Below are 22,582 nucleotides of genomic sequence, written 5' to 3' on the forward strand. Positions count from 1 at the left end.
CGTGCGAGTAATTGAATAGAACCGTTTTTGGGGTTTGGCTTTCAGGAGCAAACTATAGTTTCCACAACAAACCACACCAGTTAATTTCGAAACGCATTTGAAAGAAGGACATAAATATAAATATACACTTTTGGCGAACTTTGTGATTTATTTGGGAAAGCCTATACATTTTCTACGTATTTTAAAGCACTCTGTACTGTTAACGCGCAAAATGATATTCAAATACAGGGATACAGTGATTCAGCAAATATAGGGATACAGTGATTTGCGACACATACACATAAAAACATTAAATTGCAGCTGTACTTTAGTTAAGAAACGTTTCTGTAACTCAGCTTTTAGACAACGTTTCGTACTTGGTTAAATTAACAAATGACACATTCTTAATAAGCAGAACATACTGGCGTGATCCACTTACGATCTCCTGCTAGAGTATAAATATCATAATTTAAACTATAGTTTTTACGAGACATGATACTCAACCCAAAACCCAAAGTCTTTATTGACTTCAAAGCTGCGTATGATAGCATAGCGAGGAAATCTGTACGACGCTAGGAGCTCTTTTGGAATCCCGGCCAAACTGATAAGGCTAGTTAGAATGACTAGGACCAACGTCAGTTGCCAGGTGAGGGTGGATGGAAAACTCTCAGGACCTTTTGCTACCACCAAGGGTCTGCGCCAGGGGGACGGGCTTGCCTGTCTCCTATTTAACCTGGCACTAGAGACTGCGCCTTTAACCTTTAACCTGGCATCCGCGACTCGAGGGTAGAGACTACGGAAACCATCTTCTATAAGTCAACCCAGATCCTGATGATATCGACATTATTGATCTGCGGATCTCCTATGTAACAGAAGCCTACCAAGGGATCGAGCAGGCGGCAGTGCACATCGGACTGCAGATAAACGAGGCAAAATCCAAACTGATAGCAAAGATCAAACATCAGCGGACCTACCGATAAATAATCCAAACCTACGTAGGCGTGACGTACAGATAGGTGAACGCACTTTTGAAGTCGCCCCAGAATTCATCTATCTCGGGTCAAAGGTCAGCAACGACAATAGCATGTAGCTGAGCTGCGCGCAAGGATACTGGCTGCATACCGGTCGGTCTAAAGCCAGAGAAATTAGTTCAGCTCAAAGAACCTGTCACGACGGACGAAGCTGGGACTATAAAGTACCTATATAGTACTGGTTCTCACATACGACTCTGAGACATGGACACTGTCCAAATCTAACGAAACCCTCGGAGCCACGTTCGAGAGGATGATGTTCAGAAGAATACTTGGGCCCGAATGTGTGGAAGGACAATGGAGGAGCCGTTATAACGACGAGCATTCGAGATGTACAGCGACCTCACTGTCGTGCAGAGTATTAAGTTTTCCAGGCTTCGGTGGGCAGGCCATGTTGTACGCATGGAGACGGACGACCCAGCCTGAAAGTTTTTTTAGGTCGTCCACAAGGACAGAGGAGGCGTAGGCCCAAATCCAGGTGGCAAGTTGGCGTGGAGCCCAATTATTTATGAGTTCATAAGCTCATGTGGGCCGGTCTGGTGGTACAGTCGTCAACTCGTACGACTTAACAACATGCCCGTCATGGGTTCAAGCCCCGAATAGACTCCTCCCATGCGCAGGTCTGACTATCCTGATATGGTAGGAATAAGTCACTGAAAGCCAAGCTCACTTCACTAGTGGGTACAAGGCAGACCTTAACCGACAACTTGTGCCAAAGAAGAAGAAGCTCATACAGTCTTCTGCTGGCGAGTTACGCGGTTCTCGACTTACTCCGGATTAAGAAATAACGTGGTTTACCAAACATAATAGTTCTTGGAGCAAAATTTTTACCAATTTGACACATAAAGTGTCACATTCCAGAAATGCCTTAGTAATCATCAAAATTAGTAATCATTTGAATTAATAAAAGAAACTTTAAATCAAAAGACAAAAATTTGCTAATTACAAGCAAAATTGAACAGTTTAAAATTAATTTAATCATCAGATTTCATAAACAAAAGCTTAAAAGCTCTCATACATTGCTTTGAAACACATTCAACGCTCAATTCGGGAACCGATTGTACATTAGATTGGTACAGCAAATCCAATATACTTTCGAAAACAAACTGTCAGCTGTTTTTTATCCGCGTTTGTCGGAGCCCGCGTAAATTGAAGAATGCATCCTTTGGGAATCCTATAGCAAAACACAACTTTCCTCGATTTACAATTACACTTCGCATTCGAAGTTATGAGTTTCAATCAACTCTTTTTAACAAATATTTGTTGCATGCAAAAAATATCAAGAATAAAAAATCATAACACCAATAGGAAAGCCATAAATGAATTATTGTTTGAGATAATATTACAATGTTTTGCGTAAACAAAAAATAATATCTTACAATCCTTAACAACGTAAACGGTCGTTCCCTTACATTCGGTTCGAAAAATAACGGAAATCAAGCGCTACAAAGTAAATGGTTCTGAACGATGTTTTCCCGCTTTTCTCGGCAGCTATAGAACACACATCGACAAAAAAAACAGACACAGTTCCCGCTACCCAACGGTGTACTTTTTGTTCTGTCCGTACCATTCCCACTTCTCACTACCAAAGACTCTCCCCTCCGCAGCACTAGCACCAGCAGTTTGAGGATTCATTCGAAACAAAGGAAAAAAGATTTTTGCTGGCAATTTTTCGCTTTCTCTCTCTCGCTCCAAAAAAAAAAAAGGTCACCAAGCGCGATCGTACGAAACGCGGTGGCAAGAACGTTTGCGACAAAACAAAACCATCCCTCTACCACCATCGCACACTGCATACCGTGGCGAAGTAAAACCAGCACCAGGGAGGGAAAATTCCGAAAACCCAAATGGCGCAGATTCGACCCGACGATAAACCGGCCAAATGGAAGTTGGCGCTCGCCCTCAGCAAAAGGGAAATTATAAACGGCGAGTGAAACAGAAGAAGAAAATATAGCCAACGATAAACGTAAAAGGAAAGCTCGTTTCCCGCTGCTGTTGCTGCTGCTGCTGCTGCTACTCACAAACATCGATGCGGCATATAGGCTTGCTGAGCGTGAGCAAGAAAAGGGAAAAGCGAGTAAATGAAAGCCCAAGTTTCTGGCGAAAGAGGGAATAATGGTCCCTTACGTTTCTGCAGAAGCAAGGCGCCTTCAGTTCGGGTGAGCGTAATGCCCACTGGAAAGGAAGCTTTCTGTTGGCAGAAAGACGTCATCTCGGTGCTTTCGACGTATCTTCACCCCACCTCATTCCGTATCGGTTCAGTGGTAGGCACTGAAGTTTTCCGGAAAAGGTTTCGTTATTTTACCGCCAGTAAAATCGCTCAATACTGAGCCCAGAAACGTAGTCACGTAGCATTTTATCTTTCCAGTGCAAAGGTTCCGCTCACTTGACGTACAAAGTGTATCCTTATGCACACTCTCTCTCAGGTCGGATGCTCCGATCTGGAGCACTTCAACTTCAAGGAGAAAAGGTTTAAATTAAGCAACCGGCAAGAGAGTACACAAATTCTACCACATTCTCGGTAATTTGAGGAGAGGAAACATTTTCATAAGTTCAATTTTTACCAAACCTGCACCCAACGAGAAAGCTATGGCCCGAACGCTCTATAAAATCTTACGGACGGCGGCAGTGTGTTGGACGGCATGACCTTCCGGACCCCTTTTTTAGGGGGGTTTCACTCACCTGTGTATCAGAGTACAGAGGGGTTTAAAAAAAACCGACCCGACCGAACACGCGCGCCAAAGAATCGATGGACCGCGTGGTCGATATGGCGCGTCGGCAAGATCGCTCCGATTGCGCCATAGAACCCTACTACTGCTCCATTCCTTTTCTAAGCGCAAGCACAGAAAACACACACACACATACAGCGGTGTTCGCTCGAGGACGAGAAATCGGGCAACGCGTTCGTGCGTTTGCTCGTTAAACTTTCGCAACGACTTGGAACCGGCGCTGGCAACCGAACGTTTTTCGGCAATTTCCTCGCCTATTATAGCGCGCGGTGGTACACGGGACACGAGCGCAACACGCTGGGCAAATCTTTAGCACGTGGGATCACACTCAACGAGCGAACCTGCCTGGTGACCTTTTTCCCGCATCCCGTTGGGAATTGGAAGACGCTGTTTGATAGCTGTGGTTGTTTGGTGTAAAAGCCTTGTGCAACACTAGCCAAACTTGCAACGTCGTCAAGCTGAAATTAAATTCATCCTAAGATTTCTGGATTGTGAAGACTTTTTTGTTGGAACTGTTGGTAGATTAATAGAATGGTTTTAATCTGGGCAACGGAAAGTGTTTTATTACTTCCATACCATAAACCAGCAACTGACCTAAACAACCCAAAAAGCATAAATACTGCTAAGCATCACAGAAGTATGTACTTTTTGTGATCCAGTATCGATCATTAACATTATATGGATCTCACCAGTCATTGAAAAGGTTCGCAAACATTACAGTGAAACAATCTAAAAATCATTGCAAATAAATTACTTTTTCCTATATTTCCCGATATAACAAATCGGAAGAATAGTTTAGGAAAGGCAAACATATCAGCCTGTTTTAATAGAGTTTTATTGTGTGTTGCATAAATGAATAAGCTGTCTAAATCAAATGGAGGATAAAATACAGTGTTTAAAAAAAATGAAAAATTTAAAACGGATACTAATGAACACATTACGAAAGTACAAGAGCATCTTAAATAAATCAAGTGTTAATTTATAAGGACTATAACACCCTCCTTCTTACCTCCAAAGCCTTTTAACAACGAACCGAGCGATAGTGATCGATCGATTAGTAAACGGTCGATAAATTATCGTTATTTTCAAGGTTTATAGAAATAAAACTTATTATATTGTATACATTTTTTACTAACAGTTTTTAAAGAAATATATACTATAATGAGATCACAAATCATAATTCATAAGTTAATCCCAATTAAAATCAAAACCAGAAATTTTAATAAGTCACTGTAAAAGCAGTACTAAGGAATATGTTCGACAATTTTTTGATAATCTTTTATGTGTTAAATAAATATTAAAACAATTCTGTTTAGTATCCTTTACATTTGTACAGTTTTTTTATAAAAAAAAACACATTTTTTGTAAAATAATTTAGGTTACTGGTAGACTTTAACCTTCTTGTCGATGCTCCCAAACACCAACTCGCTGCCAACGGTACTGCAAGATCGACAATAACTCAAAGCAACGTTAGCTGAATTTCGATCGTACACAAATTACCATGGCGACAGATCATCACCCCTGGCAATGGGAAAAGGCACCGTTTTCAGCCCTCCGGTGTGTCTAACCTTTTGCGCGCCCCCACAAGCCGGGACACGACACAAAGGAACCAAGCAAACGTAAGTGACGATGGCGACAACAACTACTACTACTACTGCTGCTACCATGCAGAAATGAAGAGTTTTGATTAGGGCAAAAGCTTCCACTAGCCGAACACAGGGAGCGCCCCGGCATCATCGGTTCGGTACGGTCTTAACGAAATGAACCCCCGCCATCCCTCCCACCCCCTCCCCTTCCTTTGCCCCACAGCTCGTGCTCGTCCCATTTGGTTCGTGTCCTTTTTCTTCGCCCGCCTTTCCCCCAACGCCGCGTGCCCGTCTCGTTAGCATTTGCGAGGCAGAGAAACAAAGAAAGGTTACGACGGCTTTCTGTGCAGCGGCACAGCACACAGCAGTAGTGTGTGCTCGCCGAACGTAAGCTCAACTTTTCCACCCACCTGCACCTTTTCGCTTTTCCAAGCACCCACACACGCAAACTTGGCAGGTCACTCGACACGGGCTGCTACTATGCCACAGCAGCTCGTAGCAAAGGCTAACCGGCCGAACACGGGAGCGAAAAGGAGGACACAACGAGCCAGTAAAAGCGGGAAGGAGCGCTAGCTTAACGTTACCCCCACCGCCAACTACGGCGAAGGATTCTCCGGTGAGCCTTGAGCAGGGAATAAAGTTGAATCCCGGGCCCTTGGCGCTACGCGTTCGGGGAGTTCCGAGAGCGCCGATCAACACTGCCGAGGGAACAGTACGGTGGAGCACACAAAAATACACACACACACACAAACGCAGCTACACAGAGAGGCAGCAGCAGCTTCAAACCGGAAAACACAAACCAAGGGAAGGAAAAACACCGGAATGGGGGCAACGATGGCGAAGGGTGGGAGGGAGGGTGGAGAGTTTGGTTGTTGGAAGGATATACCAGTGCGCCATCGACACCGTAACTCGAGTGCCGGTGGGCGCGAAGGAAAACCGGAGCGGAGGTTTTTGCGAGCAGTGGGATGAAGAGAAGACGGTAAGAAAAGTTGCTGGCAAAGCACGTAACGCGCCGGCCGAGGAGGCGCTGAGGGAGGACGTGGAATGAAATATCTCTCTTCGAATTTTACGCCATATTCGCCGGTCCGTTTGCCACCTCGGTTAGCAGCGATGCGCTGATGGAGGGTTTGGAAGATTTGGGAGAGGGAAGAGCAGATGTGAGGCTTGTGGATGAACCATAACCTGGAGAGCCATGGACACAGCACCATGCCAGCACCCAGTACACTCGGTGATAGTACACGGTTTTCGACTAAAACCAGGACCCAACCGCTACCAATCTAGTGCTACCAAGCCATTTCTGTCTTTGGATACGCGCGTCTTTCTCTTTCTCTCTCTCTCTCTATCTCTCTCCTTTCTCTTCTTATTCTACAGTACTATCTCCGTTTCATTTGCCTTTGCGTCTCTGGATGGGATGCTGGGAAACTTTCCCATTCACAGTGTTCTTTTTGTTTCAGATGAAAACAACAGTCGGGGGGCGAATTCTGGTCTCGCTAGAGATGCCATTTTTTAAGAGCAGAAATGATGGGCAGGGGGAGGAGTGCGAGGAGGTTGTATGAAACATTTGCACGGGAAAAGCAATGGAAATAGGCTCCGTCGAAGACTAGCCACTAGCACCACTGTGCGGACTCTGCTTTCGCTCAGATAATGAGCGAGAAGCTCCAAGCAAGCGTTTTTGCTTCATTTTATCTGCCATTTCTAGGAAGATTGTTTATTCCGTTTGTTGGGGTTTTTGGACAAGAAGCAATGCGCTAAATTCAATGGTTTTTTTTTTATCAGCTATTGTCATAACGGTTCAGTTTAAACTCGAAATGTGTCTAAAGTTTGCGTTTGATCACTTTTTATTCAATTGAAAATGCTTTAATCTGACTCATGTTTACTAATGTTTACTTTACTTCATTCAGAAGTTTTGAACGATTTATTGTGCTTGCTTTTTTTAAGTACTAAATGGATAAATTTTAACTGTTTTTGATAAGCAAAAGATTCTGAAGATGTTTCTAATTTATCTTTGCTTTTTCGGTACAGCTAGTTGTTAACGCATATTTCAAAGCATAGAAGCTCAGAAGATTTCATCAGAATTTAAAATATTCCTTTTTGCTTTAGAACATACTTTTTACTACAGCATCATATAATATTTGAAGGAAAAAAATCTAATTCGAGTTATTATGTGAGCGTAATATTTTGAGTTTACAGTGTAACATATTGGTTCTCCTCGTAAGGTAATTCAAACAGAGCATTTCAGTTAGTATTTCATTTTCAGTAATTAATTCTGACCAACTAAATACGATAAGTGTGCGAAATAGAATCACAGAGCATAAGAACAGCAGCTACTGGATATAATTCAGTCCCATGTACTGCCTTCGATCCGTTGCGCACATGGAATGCTTTTTTCGTGCCGAAATGGCCACAAAATGCTTTTCTCATCATTGTGTAGCCCTTACAAACCAACGTCAAACTGAAACTTAACACTGGAAGCAAACAACAGCCCGGACTAGTAGCAGTATCGGGTATTACCAAGACACGGATATGTGGTTTGGTAGCGCGCTGATGCTGTCTAGAGGGAGAAGATTTCTTGCACGAGGACCAGAATGGAACGCAAGAAACACGAGAAACTGGATGAAATATCCACTTTATATCCGCTAGCGAAAGAGAGCACAAGTTTGTCTGTGCGAGTGTGTTTGAGAGATAGAGAGAAGGCCGTCCCACGAGGTTGTATACCGGCAAAGGACCAAACACACCAGAAAGGCATGAACATTGGACGGGCATCACACAGAAACAGAAGCCGATATATCTCGAGCACGAACTACAGGCACGAAGACGACACCGGGCCTGGGAGACGAGCCCGTGTATCATCGTAGAATTTCATCTTCCTTCGTTCCCTTGTCTGACCGTACTCTACTGCGCCCACACTAAGGATGGGAATTGGATGGATCAACATCTTCGTTGAGATGCTTGTGTGTGTGTACCTGTCCTCGATGCTTCCGGTGTTCCGCTGTGTGGTGTCTGATGAGCAGTAAAAGTTGGACGGACCTCTTTGCCCACAGATGCCGAATGCAACTCTTGGGATGATGATGAAATGTTCGCCTGTAAGCGATACCTTCATATTCGTAAATGGGGAGCCAGTGTGTATGGAGTGTGCGTGCGCTCTGCTCAAAAACGCACCCATCTTCATCTTCCAGAGCTTAGTCCAAACAGCTTATCTTTGTTACGTATTTCGATGTTTTTCATCTATTTGTTCCGTTAAATTTGAACAAAAAACGAAGTTTACAGTACATAGCAGAACAACAAAAATGAATCACACAGCACAAGCAAAGCACTTAGCACTCGTGTACTAAGAGAGCTTGTTATCATTATTATAAAAATGTATCTGATGTCTTAAAAAGACTAACATCAAAATGCTTCATATAAAATATACTCAAACAATCTGCCCTCCCTTCATTCCCAACATATCAAAAACGTGGAGAGAAAAGACAATCAACCTAATTTGGAGCTCCATTATTCTGTCCATTGCCACCTAGCATCATTCTTATTTCCGTCGAAGTGTAAAATAGAGTTCATCGTATCCTTTCTGCCGATTCGAACTGTCCGCATCCACCATTCGTAGAAGTTGTTAGGCGACGAAACTTTGCATATTTTAAAAAGCGAAACCCCTTAATCCAGAATATAAGTAACATGATTTCCCGGGTAGAAGATTTCTACTTAAAAAAAGATCAAATTGGACCGGTACAAAGCCACGCGCTTCGGAAAACAGCGATACAGAAGCGTCGTTATATATCAGTGTGAATATCTAGCGGGTGGGGTAGAATAGTAACAGTTTTTTAATGTCACGTTTAACGTTTGTCACACACGTTGACGAAAAATGTTTTGTTAAAAAATTGGACAGTGTTAGAGGGCATTTTTTACTTTACCTTTCGGTTATTCTGTTCGATCGGTGACGGAATAATACTCGTTCCTGTAATTTTGAAGACGATCGCTTGTAGTTTTTTCGTTATTATACCTAAGCCTGGATAGGTGTAATAGGTTAAAATCCATAGAATCGGATTCGTTTCTTTGGAGTCTTTTAGAAAAAGTCATGTTTTCGTTTATCACGTTCAGTTAACACTAGTAAGTAGTAATAAAGATTACTGCTTTCCATTTAGTTGATGGTTTGTTCAAAACTGCAAAATATGACAACATTACAGAAAGAGAGTGAAACATTTCAATAACTTTACTAGTATTTGGGTATGCAAATTGATTTCTTACATGTTAATAAATAGTAAGAAAGTCGTTACGGATGCCAACGGCTAACAATTAATGTGATGAACAACTAGGCGCCTCCATCAGTTAGTAAAAAATATTTCATTCATAGATTTAACATTTTAAGCGTCATGTTCTACGCATTGCTACGGGATGGCTGGTTTTGTTATGATTCCGGCTCAAATGTCTTTTATCTAGTAATCAGAACAGGGCGATATGGGATCAGGTGGCAGTAAAGAAAATTACGTGCGTTAAAGCTACGTCTATCATCGAAATGAAAGAGTTAGTTTCTAATGTGAACGGCATTATTCAATAATCGTGCGAGGTTTTTTAACAGCTCAGCTGTCTCAAATAATGACAGCTGTTGAAAAACATCTTGCAAGTTTTGAATAGTGCTGTTAACATTGAAAGCCGTAAAAGTGTAATGCCCGATTAGTGATCGAGTGGTAGTGAACGTGAAAATATAGATGTGTTGATGGTATTTCAAACAATATCGATTGAAATACAGAGCATAACATACCAAAGGATATTATATTCTCCAGGTATTTGGAACAGTCTCTAAAATAAAATCATTTATTGAACATGTTTTTATCCCATTCCCCACTGACATCCAAATTTTACCGAGATCGCTCGTGAAATTTGTTATTCAGTAAATTGGACATTAAATACAATACATATCAAAATAATTAAGACCGGCGGTAACAACAAATGCTCGAGAATGGGAGAATGAATACTTTAGAGAGAGCGTTGGCAAAATAGTACAATGTACTCATAGGAGGATATTTAAAAAAAAAAATTGCCATTTCATCATGTTTGAAAATAAAGAATTGGAGTTACAGTCATAAAACACAATTCCATTTTTCGACAAAAGGGATGAGATAATGCACATATTAAAAAAAAAAGTTGGAATTAACCAAATTCGATGTACCTGTCATTCATAGTATTCGAAAATCTGGGCGAAGTTAAGTCCCGATTAGGCCGGATAAACGGTATTCCACACTGTAGTTACAGCTATCATTTAGACGCCGTTTGTTCAAACGAAAACACAAACGTTTGTCCTACTTGTGTACCACCATTCTCCGTCTGTCTGTAAAAGAAAGGGAATTGGCAGATGTTGCACTTGATTGTAAGCAATGAAAGGATAACGAGAGTAACAAAATTAATCCAAAGCTCCCCCCATCTTCAACCCCTTCTCTTTCGATAAATATATTTCTTCGGTAAAAGCTTCAATTAGATTCGATGAAAATTTCTTTAATTCAAATAATTGTGTTCTGATAAAATGCGTTGCGAGTTTTTCGTTTCCGTGGTGAGTGGAACTTTAAAATATGATCGAGTAGTTTATTTTCCCATAACTTCATGTCTTGTCATGTGCCTTTTGCATCAATAGCACGTACGAATCCTTCAACTTCATCTCTGTTGTTCTATATCTCGTATTAGACATCGAGTGTGTGTTTGTATGTGTGTGTTAAGCTTTACATGCTTGATTTTATTTTGTTAATACTAAACACTCACTCGCACCTCATTCAAGTTCATCGCATTCAACTGTAACACGAACATATGTATGTTTTATCATTGTTGTTCCTTTTTTATTCTTCTTTTTGTTCCTAGTGGTTTCGTATGTTTCACGAACACACGTGAGTTCGTGAAGCGTTATCATCTGATTTGCATCATAATTTTCCTGATTCAATTAAATCACACACTTAGTTGAATGTTCCGTAGGAGCATAACCGATCGATATGACTACCTCACATCAATGCATCATAAAAATCAGATCTTTTGCCTCAAATACTAACTGTGCTGTGTAGGTCAAATTGAGTTTGATCAACCTGTTGCAAAATTGCGTACTAGTAGCTAGTTATTCGCATTTTTGCTGACCACAGCACGGCCATCCCGATGAGGTGTCAAATGAAATGGATTAAAAGAAAATATCCCTATTACGATGTGACCGATCGTGTGGTGTTACAAGAGACATCGGGGTCTGTCTCCTCGTACAACGTTGATTCGGTTCAAGGAATGATCACAAAATAGCAGGAACTAATATGTTGAAAATTAACTATTCAGATCGTAACACTTAAACGGTGCATTGGAATGCGTTTGTGTGTGTGTGTGCATTGTTGCTGTACTGGAATGGAGCGCAATTTTTAGTTTTAGGATGAATCTTTTCCAATTTCGTACCGTTTCTTCCACAAACAAATCACTTCTTTTCAGTCTTTCGTCACTCATACCCATGCAAATGGGGAAATTCTAGTTGTATGTAAGGTTACAGTCGAACTCTTGTTGTAAAACGACAAGAATTATTTCCTGCTTATTTACGTAACACACATTCTGATGTCATTTTCGTTATAGTTTTAGGAATTTGAACGCGCAAATTAATTCCAAACATTGGCCGACTTCAACTACCACTTGTTTTCGTGGTTTACCTGCAACGAATTATTCTTGTAGCATGTGTGTGTTGTTGTGATGTTATAAGCGCATCAAATACATCAGAACATACGATCAGATCAGTTGTACAACATCTCTCTTCTCTCTCCAATTTTCTTTTCAGTGTACGCGTATTAACGAGAATTATTAACCGAATGTGCGCAACGGTTCTCCTTTCTACAATCGTTTAATGCAATATGTTCGTACATTTGTAATCCTTCTATGCGAATCCTATGTCAGTGGCATCAAATGATATAAATACGTTTATAAAAATTGTAATTACTAAGAAATAGATCGTCACTGATACAGCTATATGTGTGTGATTCCTCGAGTTCTTCTCCGTCTAAGTACTCAAATCCTGTGTTTCCTGTTCCTGCCTGTTCTGTTCGGGACATATCATCAAATGCGTCATTAAGACTAAACGTTCTGTCACAACTGCTACTCGTTTCTCTGCTGTTGCAGTCCGTTCCTATGTGTGTGCGAAAGATGGTTCTTCGGTAGTTTAGTTTTAAAATAACAAAAAGGAATCATAATGTGCCAATCTGAAAGCAACGGAGTAATCAGAATACCTGAAAGGCATTTTGATTTCCCGCACCATTGCGTCTTGTGACGACTCTACTCAGCTTACGATTCTGCCTCAATCGGTTGCGCTGGTGTAACTGCAGGCGTAACGGCTTCGATTACCTTTTTAGCCTTGATTTCAGAGGAGGGAACATCCTCAGCGTTGGTACTTTCTACTGGGGTGGCAGTTCCATTTGTTTTCTCCGCAGTTGTTTCGTCCGTCTCGCAGTTGCTCAGAGAAGTGTCGTTTTCTTTGTCACTATCACCATTTTTTTCTTCGTCACTCTTACTGCTACCGTTCGTGGTTGTCTTAGTTTCCGACGGGGTTCCATTCTGTTCATTCTTAGATTCTACACCACCATCCTCCTCCTTGGGACTTTCAGATTCCTGCTTCTCCGATACACTGTTATCGCTTCCATTACTCTTTTCCATTTCTACTACATCACTACTGGGTTTAGCGTCTTCCTGTGCCTTGGAATCTTCCTTCACCTCCATAGCTACCTCGTCCACTGTCTCATCCGATTTACCCTCAACCCCTTTGGTAACTTCGACCTCCTTCGAGTCATCTACCGTGTCAGGAGTCGCTGAAGTAACGGCGGTCTTATCAATATCTTTCTTGTCGCCTACAACTGTCTCGGCAAGTACTGGTGCTGTTTCCGCCTCTGCCTTACCATCTTCCGCCGATTTGGCAATACCTGCTTCAGAAGTATTTTTGTCGCTATTTTTTTCTTCGACTGCACTCTTTTCTGTGGTATCCATATTCTTGTTTTCGACCTTGTTTCCTCCATCATTTTCATCCTTAGTCTTGGAAGATGCTACTTCTTCGTTAGTCTTGGAAGCTGTGCTTACCTTAGTTGATGGTTCCTCTTTTTCTGTCGTTTTTTCATCCTTTTCTACCTTGTCTACCTTGTCTTCCTTTTCTACGTTATCTTCCTTCTCTACGTTAGTTTCCTTTTCTACATTCTCTTCCTTCTCTTTCTTTTCTTCCTTCTTTTCCTTCTCTTCGTTCTTTTCCTTCTCTACCTTCTCTTCTTTCTCTCCTGTTTCCATTACGTTGCATTCCTTTTCAACATCTTTTACTACTTCTTCGGTGACTTTGTCACCATTTTCTGCTGCTTCTTTGACTTTTTCTTCTTTCTCTGCTGTTTCCTTTTCGTTTTTGCCCTCATTTTCCTTTTCTTTCGCAATAGCCTCATCTTCTTTAACGGCAGCCTTTTCTTCTACCTCAGCAGTTTTATCTTTTTGCTCTCCTTCTTTCTCTTTTTCAATTACCTCCTCTTTTCGTTCTTTTTCTGGCTCGCTACTTTCAATATTTGGCTTTTTGTTTTCTACAACATCTTCGTTTTTATCTGTTTCCATTGCTTCCGCCTTTTCTTCCAGCTTATCTGTGTTGTCTTCTTCCATTTTTTCACCATCCTTTTCTTCCTTCGAATCAGTCTTTTTTGCGGCTTCGTCTCCATCCACTTCCATTGTTTCAGCGTTATCGGGAAGGCTTGCAGATTCAACAGGAGGCTTGGTCGACTCTTTTTCTCCATTTTCAGCTGATTCCATCTTCTTGTCTTCTTCCACTTTCACCAATTTCGATGGTGGCTGCTCCTGGAAAGATTTTTATATTTGTAAATACATTAGTCAACTTATTTTCATTCTTACTAAATAAACACAATTTAATTTCAATCGATTACAATACTTTTTTGTTAAAATAAAGTGGTTCATGACCGAGCTAAAAGCTTCGCAATTCCCCAATAGATGGAGTTAGTGTATTTTAGCAAAGACAACAACCAAACCCAAAACGAGTAAAACTGATAGTACAACATATGCTCTGCACATTGTACTTTCGCAACCTCTCCGTTAACAATACAAAATACCTCGAGACTGAGTACGTACACACAGACAAGGCGATCCAATGATATATAATTTCTCCAAACTATTACATGAAGATCAATCAGACTGAATTATTGAACTTTAAGAACAAATTCACGCAATGGCTATCATTCATTTCAGTAAGTGAAGTAGTAATTTCTATAATATGAAACGACAAACATCTTTAATGAATGTTGTCCATTCCATCACTAATTACAGAGTTCATTTTAAAAAAAATTAAATTCCATAACTATGATATGATAATGCGATATAAAAACTCTGGTAAACATGTAACACTCAAGTCGTACTTTAACAAAATGGAAAAGAAACAAAAGCAAATTTTATAGAATGGATAAATGTTACCATATCTTATAGTTCATATTTCTAGTGTTACATTGTTTATATTTTCTATGCCATCTTCGAATAAATATTATTTTCACTCGGCACTTTAATTATTCGCCATTTTTCTATCCTCCCCATACACCCACATGCGCTAATATCAACCACAGACCATTTTCTTTCTCTTACAACAACCGATTGATGCAATTGATAATTTTGACTACTACATGGAAATGAGTTCGTTATACAATATAAAAATAATTTGGATGCACTAATTCAGTGCTTGGAATAAAATCGTACAATCACGGAAGATGGAGAACACATAATTTGCACATATTTGTATTATTATACGATGCGCCTCCACCATGTACGATACTTCTTTAATGGAACAGAACAGAGATTAATAGAAATAATGTGTAATATGCTATGCATCAGATAAAACCACGCGAATACATTGTTTGCCGTCTTGTTTGTAACAGTAAATCATTTCCATGCACGGAAGACATTGTTTATTTTCTTTTCTTTTTTTTTAATTTTAGGTTTCTTTATCATTAGTGGCACAGGAACATTGTGTTGTCGTTGGAATCACTAGATTCAATTATAAAATGCTGAGCTACACATTCTTGAATTGATTCTATTTTTGAAATTTAGTAATAGATATTACCACCAATAACCAATAACGAATAACAAAAATTAATTTCACTTAATCTATGACAAGTTAAACTATAATCTATGGCAAGTTAAACTATCAAAATTAAGCATTGATCATACAAGGAGAAAAGGTATAATCAATCAGTAGCATCGGTCTTATAATAATTATTTATCTGTCAACAAATCAACAATTTTGTATACATCTATTTAGATATTAACACATCAGTCATTCCACAGCATTAAAGACCATGTAAAATAAGTCGAACAAATAAATCAATTGAAAAACAAAATCAAACTATAACAGCAAAAACATAAAAATCCGTATATGACTAGTGAAATTCTTTACGGAGAGAGAAATATTGTGCTACAGAGAGAAAAAAACACTGAAGCTGCTGCATATTTAAGATATGTTTTCTTCAACTAAGTACGTTGTTGTCTCCCGCTGTTCCACCATTGTCCAAATTGACTATTTTTTTTTTTTATTTTCTAGAATAACCGGTCTTGAAAAAAAGAGCTTGTGCTTTGCAATCCTTTTGAATTAGCACCTTCAATTGCAATTCATTGCATTATTTGGTTAGAGTGTGATGATTTATCCTTCCAGTCTCTTTCGAAGTATAAGTTTCTTTTTATTGCACCACAATTCATAAAACAGAATGCAGGTGGGATATTTTGAATTATTCTCTACTAGTAGGGCAATCAATGAAGAAAAAATTGTAACTTCCTCATTAACAAATTAAGATGGTGGGAGAATGTTAAAAAGGATCAGGTCAAGGTTTGTAAGCAGTAATAGGATCTATTTTTTGTTAGGGTATACCTGAGCTTTATCCTCCTCGGCAACGTCGTCATTTGTTTCCTCGATCTTACGCTTGCCATTGGTGGCGCCTCCATTCTCCTCTTTGGTTTCGGCTGCAAAAGACAAATCTGAAAACGTAGCAATAACGGGGAAATCCTTTCGTTCCTCTTCAGACAACTCAGAATTGCCAGGACGGTCGAGCAGCACAACATTGAGGCCAGCCTCCTTTGCCGCTTTGGCTTCTACTCATTACAAATAAAAGAGCACACAAAAATAACGAATCCGAAAATAGAGCATAGCAAAAAAAGAAAATTTGAAATTAGTGGAGTGGATGAAGTCTCATAGCGTTTCTCACAAATTGAGACACGAAATGTGGGATAATGATATGAAGTAGATGTAATAATACATGCGAAGAATTCAACGCACAATTATTACACTTATTACGTACCAGCATATACGTCAGTAAGGAACAATGCCTCTTCAGGAGATGATTCGATATTCTTCAAGATGGATGTGTAGGATTCCTTCTCTCGCTTCGCACCGATCTTAGTGTCATAGTGTCCGGAAAGATACTTCAGCAGATCGCCTTGCTCGCTATGCTCAAAGAGCAGCTTCTGGGCGTCGACACTGCCACTTGAGTAGATGTAGATCTTACGGCCGTTCTCCGTCCACTGCTCGAATGCCTTCTGCACATCGTCGTACACACTGTTTGGAAAGTTGGTAGAACGATACATTTAACAAAACATTGAAGTAGACCCCCATTCCAAACTGACGAAACTTACTGTCCTTTGATGGATCCATCCTTATACCCTTTTGCCCAGACCAGTCCTTGCAGCGTCTTCAGCGAGCCCGTCTTGCGATCTAGAGACATTTGCCATTCAACGTTTTTGACAATCTCCGGAATAATATCTTCCGAATCCTTCAATGATACATAGCACAAATGTTAGGGCCAGACTGTCTAAAGTCGCACACACAGACACACCTCTAGAATCAAAATAAACACACAAAAAACACTTACACCGGTAGGAATTGGTACAACTCCTTCCACTTCCGCTTTCTTGTCCTCTTCAGCTTGCTCGCGTAAAGCTGTTACGACCGTCTTGGTCGCCTCCTCGTTCCAGTTGTTTTTCAGATACCCTTCTACATGTTTCAGCGCGTACGGGAAGAGCGTATCCTGGAAGCAAAAACAGCAAAATCATTTGAATTAAAGTTCAAGACCCTTCGTAGCATAGAAAATACGACGTAACATGCATCCACGCTATATTTCTTATATGAAAGAGTAAGCCCTTAGCTGAGATAACTTTTTAATGGAATAGAGATTTTCTATGATATTATGAAAAATCACCTAATCCAGGATAAACCCCATAAATTAAAAATCCGTCTTTATATATTAATAGGTTAAACTTGCGTTAGAATTCGTTTACCATATGTTATATTGCACGTAACATGAATATCCTAACATAAAAAAGTTTACGTTAAACATTCTTTCTAATCAAGGCAATCAAGGCAAGGCAAGACAAGAAACATAATCCGCATCGATTTAGCAGATATCCGTCTCTTCTTTGTAGCTATGCAGTTTGCATGTTTGTGTTTTTGAAGCAGCATTGGCCTTGAAAAGTTTCATCACAAAGCCATTGACCGTCGTCGCAGCCATTTTACAGACACCGGGATGAAGAACTCCTCTCTCCTCTCTCGCCTCCTCTCTCACTCTCTAATCCTCATCGACCATCAGACGCATAAGATACACACACACATACTTATGCTACGTTTTCCTCTTTTTCTATCAAGTAGCCCTTTCCCGACTTTACTTACTATCTGTTCCAAACTTTTTAAAGCATGTTTTATTTAAATTTGAAGTTCTTTTTTTGTCGCACTCATGAAAATATAAACCATAATTCAATAACTGTATAAAACATATAGATAATATATTCACAGTCCACAATCACAGCTGGAAGCAGGTACTATATACTTTGACAAAGAGTGTGTTGACAGATTACTAAAAAAAGGAACGAAAACATATGTATCCCTTCCAGTGGTGTTTGTAATAAAAATCAACGAAATATTTTCATTATTTTTCTAGTGCATTAACTAATCAGAATAATAAAAAGCATCTCAGCGAAAACTAACGATCAACCCGACAAAGGCTGGCGTTAAGAGCTCTCTTGGTTTTGCAGCCTCTAAACAAACTACGGCAAATGAAAACGAGGTACAGAAAAGGGCTCGATTTGAAAAGGTGACTCGCTTGGGTAGCCAAAGCGAAACAGAACGAGTTCCTCTACGAAAACACCCCCAAATAATAATAAAGTCTTCATTTGACCACCACGATAGATCGACAAATTGAACGAAAGCTAATGAAAGGGTTTTCCTATCCCCTAATCCTAATTACCTTCGAATCTACCTGTACACACATGCGGGTATTTGTTAATTGTATGTTTTATGAGATGGTTTCACGCCATGTTCAATGGCAGAATACAACTTTATAGCATTTCAGGTAAGATGAGCCAAACCACAGCTTCGTCAGAGAGCATATTGAAGGTCTGAACATTTTCAGGTAATAGTTCAAACTAGACTAAACTGTGATAGATGTCTCCATTTCGCTTTAAACAATTGCCATGCTACGTTAAAGACGTTATGGAATTTATTACATTTGCCATGAGCTATGAGCAACATAGTACACCAACGACACAGGCAAAGTCGGTCCCAGAACTGTGCACCACTCTCTACCTCTCTCTCTCTCTCTCGCTCTCATTCTCACCCTCACGCAACACAACCAGACCAGTTCTATAATCCAATGCCGGCCGGCAGCTACCTCATCTCGGGCGCAGTAGTTGTGAAATTAGTTTCCATTCCTTTTTCACCCGGCTTTTCTTGACAATCGCTTCCTACTGACTACTGGGACTCGGGAGCATGTGTGTTGGAGGCGGATTGCATTCGAAACATGTTTGCAAATCTGATGTCGTCTTTGGGCGTACAGATTTTCTTTGCGTTCTTTTCACATTCGATGCTACCCACCATCACACCTTTTGCTTCCTCTTTCCCCTGCGTCTTTCAAGGTGGTGGTGGTATGATGTTGCAGATATTTTTTGCTATTTTTTTTTCCTGAACGCATCCCCCACAGACGCATACATACAAACACACACAGAAACGCTCTGTGAATGGAATTTATGCGTTGACGGTCCCCCGGGGGAAACTAGTTCTCCAGGCGAAATAAACAATAAAAACCAGTAAAAGCAGAAGAAACAAGAAAAATCCCGAATCTACACATCTCACACTCACACACACCACTAGACTTTACGTACAAAGGGGCACAACACAAGGAAACGGGGAAGGAGTCTGTGGAAGTTGGTGCTATTTTTAGATCATCTGTTTTCTTCCCTTTTCCTTGTGTCGCTTCTTCCTTCGGTCAATTGCTTTCCGGATTATATATTGTACACCCCTCTCCTCCTCCTCCTCTACCACCTCCTACCACACACACACACACTCAATCTTTACTGATGCATTTGCTTTCCCGTTGGTTGCCTTGGCAGTGGCGAAGGAGGCAACGATGCGAAGAGATGAACAATTTAAAAAGGTAGTAGGTAGTGGTGCGCACAAGAAGCAAGCGCATATGCTAGGTGGAGAGGTCAAGAGCTTTTCTTGCGTTTTCTTTGACGAGTGTGTCCCTTTAAAACCTAGCTAATACACATCTAAGGCAATGAAGCACCAGCACGAATGAAGAGCATAAACTGCGCCATTCCAGTCCAGATGTTTGATCATGTGGTAGAAAATTTATAGAGGTATAAGGAAAAAAAATCTGACCTTAACCCTCTCTTCTTACGTGTTTGGGTTATGAGGAACAGTAGTTTTTCTGACTATGAACTAAAGTACAAGATTCCAAAAGAAACTACCGAGCAACAATGATTTACTATTCGAAACCTGAGCTGAGGGAGGACTTACGAAAACTACGCCATTTTATCTTTATGGTCCGGTCGAGCACACCACACTCTGGCATCGCAGAAGCGGCGCAAGGACATCGTTCAATAGTTTAGCACACTTTTTTCATCGTTTTTCCTAACTAGACTTGAACAAAGAAATTACAGGAACCGAAATAATTCGTTCAAATCAGTGCAAAACGGTTCTTCTCCACACAAAAGTTTTTCATGGAGGTGAAGGGCTTTATCCATCATAGTTCCGGTTACTGCACTCTTCACTTTTCCAACTAACACACATACACACGCGCGGACACAGTCTCTCGCCTCTCGGCACACAGCAGAGTTCGTCGACTAGACAAGTCTCGCATTCGCAATTTCTTCTCACGTACACTAGTGCAAAATGAAGTCTCCCGAGTGGCCCGCGGGATGCATCTCGCACACTAACGGACAGCTGCTGCAGAGGAAAAGGGCACAGAATACTATTCAAATGGGGAAAAGCGAACCCTCCAACAGCCACACACACAACTCGTCACCCAAATCTCTTCTTTTTCGTCCTCACCTTACCCCTCTGTGTTTGCACACGCAGCCAAGTCTTCTTTTAACGGTTTCGGGGGATAAAAAATGAATGCAGAAAAAAGAACTGCCCCTGCACCATCATCGCGAAGAAGAAACACCATGGCAACACGGTGCTAATGCGGAAGAAAATTTCAATCTTGAAATAAAAATGGTGGCCATGACGGGGAAATGCAGGGGTTTCTTTCACACAATTCGCGTGCTAATTAAGCCATTAGAATGTAGCTTTAATTCCAGTCCTTAGAAATGCACAGATTGCTTCCATTTTTGCATCGTCCCACAGAGATGCTCCCTCTCACTAACACTCTCGCTCTATCGGATACGGGGCGCGATGCTGTTTCAACGCAGGATCAAACTCTCATCGACGACCATCATCTCCGCGCCGAACCCGCGAGACGAACCGGTAAGAGCGAAACGTTAATTCAAATTTTTACCCGTCATCGGCGTAAAAGCCACCACTACACACCACCACACTCTTCGGGTGAAGTGTGCCGGAAGTTGAATTAGTTTATAGTTTACGGAATATAACCCCATTGCAAGGGTAATCTAAATCAAATCAACCGGTTTTTATGAGTAATTTTTCTTAACTAAGTGTTCACACGTAATCTCTTCTTGCACTCTCTCTCCCTCTCTCTCTCTATCCATCGGTTCGAAACGTTGTATTAGTAACGGTTAGACACTCTCTTGCAACTTCGCCGGGGATATTTCGCTGAGAATGTATGTGTAAGCGAACCTCCAACATCGATCGATGGCACGGAGTGGTGGCAGGCAGAAAAAAGAGCATGCTAACGGAAAATGGAAAAAAGATCATTTTTTCTCCATTGTCCAGCCAATATGCGCTGGAGAATGGCAAACTGTATAATGCACCTAACCTAAAAATCGTATTGGAAATCCGTCATAAATGGACTGAAATTTCTGCCACCCCCTCTTCTGGTCTTCCGGTGTGGTCCTCTTCACCGGCAGAAGAAAAATTACCGGTAACGGTCTGGCGGAAGGGTGGAGAGGGTCTCTGGAGCTAGATTTTTGGTATGAAGAAAATTATCGCCTACACTACACAGCGACCAGCGCGCAACCAACCTACCTTTACGAACGAAATCGACGTGGTAGTTCCCTCGATGTCGCAAATAATGGATTTCGCCGAAAGAACGTTCGCCCCGAGTGCTACAACGGCTGCCATCTTTTCCGTTAACTTCAATCAGACCGGACAGACACGGGCACACACACACAGACTGACACACACACACCCGAAAGCACACAGAAATTCACAGTACCGGACTACTTTCCGCAGCTGCCGCAAGCCTGCTAGAGACAAAGGTGGAGACGGTTCGAGCTTGTTCCCGGAAGAACGGGAGATTGGAGGCGCACGATCTCACACGAGAGGAAAACTGGGCTTCCGCTCGTGGCTAATCTGAGGCAGCTTCAAATTCCGTGCGGTGGAGGACAGGAATGGAGCGATCAAGATTTGATTCGGAATCAGAACCTCGACACACACATTTACACATACACTCGCACACACACACACACACGCGCACGGTCAGCAAAGGTGCACTCGGTTGAGATGGCAAAAAACTCCCGGACTGGAACTAGCTCTGTCTCCACACTTGGCGGCGGCTACAAAATTAATGAGAAAAAAGGTTGCTTTCACGGGCGCACCGAACCTAACCGGGCGGTAGGCTCGGGTTGCATCGTTACGGGCAGGATGACAACTGTGCCATATTTTGACAACTGTAGTATCAGGGGGGAAATGTCAATCCAATGTTTTGGTTGCTGTTTTGGACCGCCATTTACCATTTCGATATGCTTCTGGGATATTTTTGTAGCTCATGCTCAAAAGAAAATCTGTTTTCTTCTTTAAGTTGATGAAAACATTTGATGATTTCCGCATACCAGTACAAAATGAAGCCACATACAAGAATGT

The 22,582-nt window shown here is 41.1% G+C and overlaps 1 protein-coding gene across 1 annotated transcript; it reads right to left on the reverse strand.

Moving 5' to 3' along the window:
• Positions 1-10,839: 10,839 nt before the first annotated feature.
• LOC120896373 (enolase-phosphatase E1-like) lies at positions 10,840-22,293 on the reverse strand. The gene is made up of 6 exons (XM_040300425.1): positions 21,746-22,293; positions 17,199-17,354; positions 16,963-17,099; positions 16,629-16,885; positions 16,202-16,422; positions 10,840-14,133 (listed from the first exon to the last, which is right to left on the reverse strand). Exons 1-6 carry the CDS (start codon positions 21,839-21,841, stop codon positions 12,601-12,603), a joined length of 2,400 nt encoding a protein of 799 aa, XP_040156359.1. The 5' UTR covers positions 21,842-22,293; the 3' UTR covers positions 10,840-12,600.
• Between the last annotated feature and the right edge of the window lie 289 nt (positions 22,294-22,582).

Source organism: Anopheles arabiensis, chromosome 2 (genome assembly GCF_016920715.1).
Source record: "Anopheles arabiensis isolate DONGOLA chromosome 2, AaraD3, whole genome shotgun sequence".
Classification (NCBI taxonomy): domain Eukaryota; kingdom Metazoa; phylum Arthropoda; class Insecta; order Diptera; family Culicidae; genus Anopheles; species Anopheles arabiensis.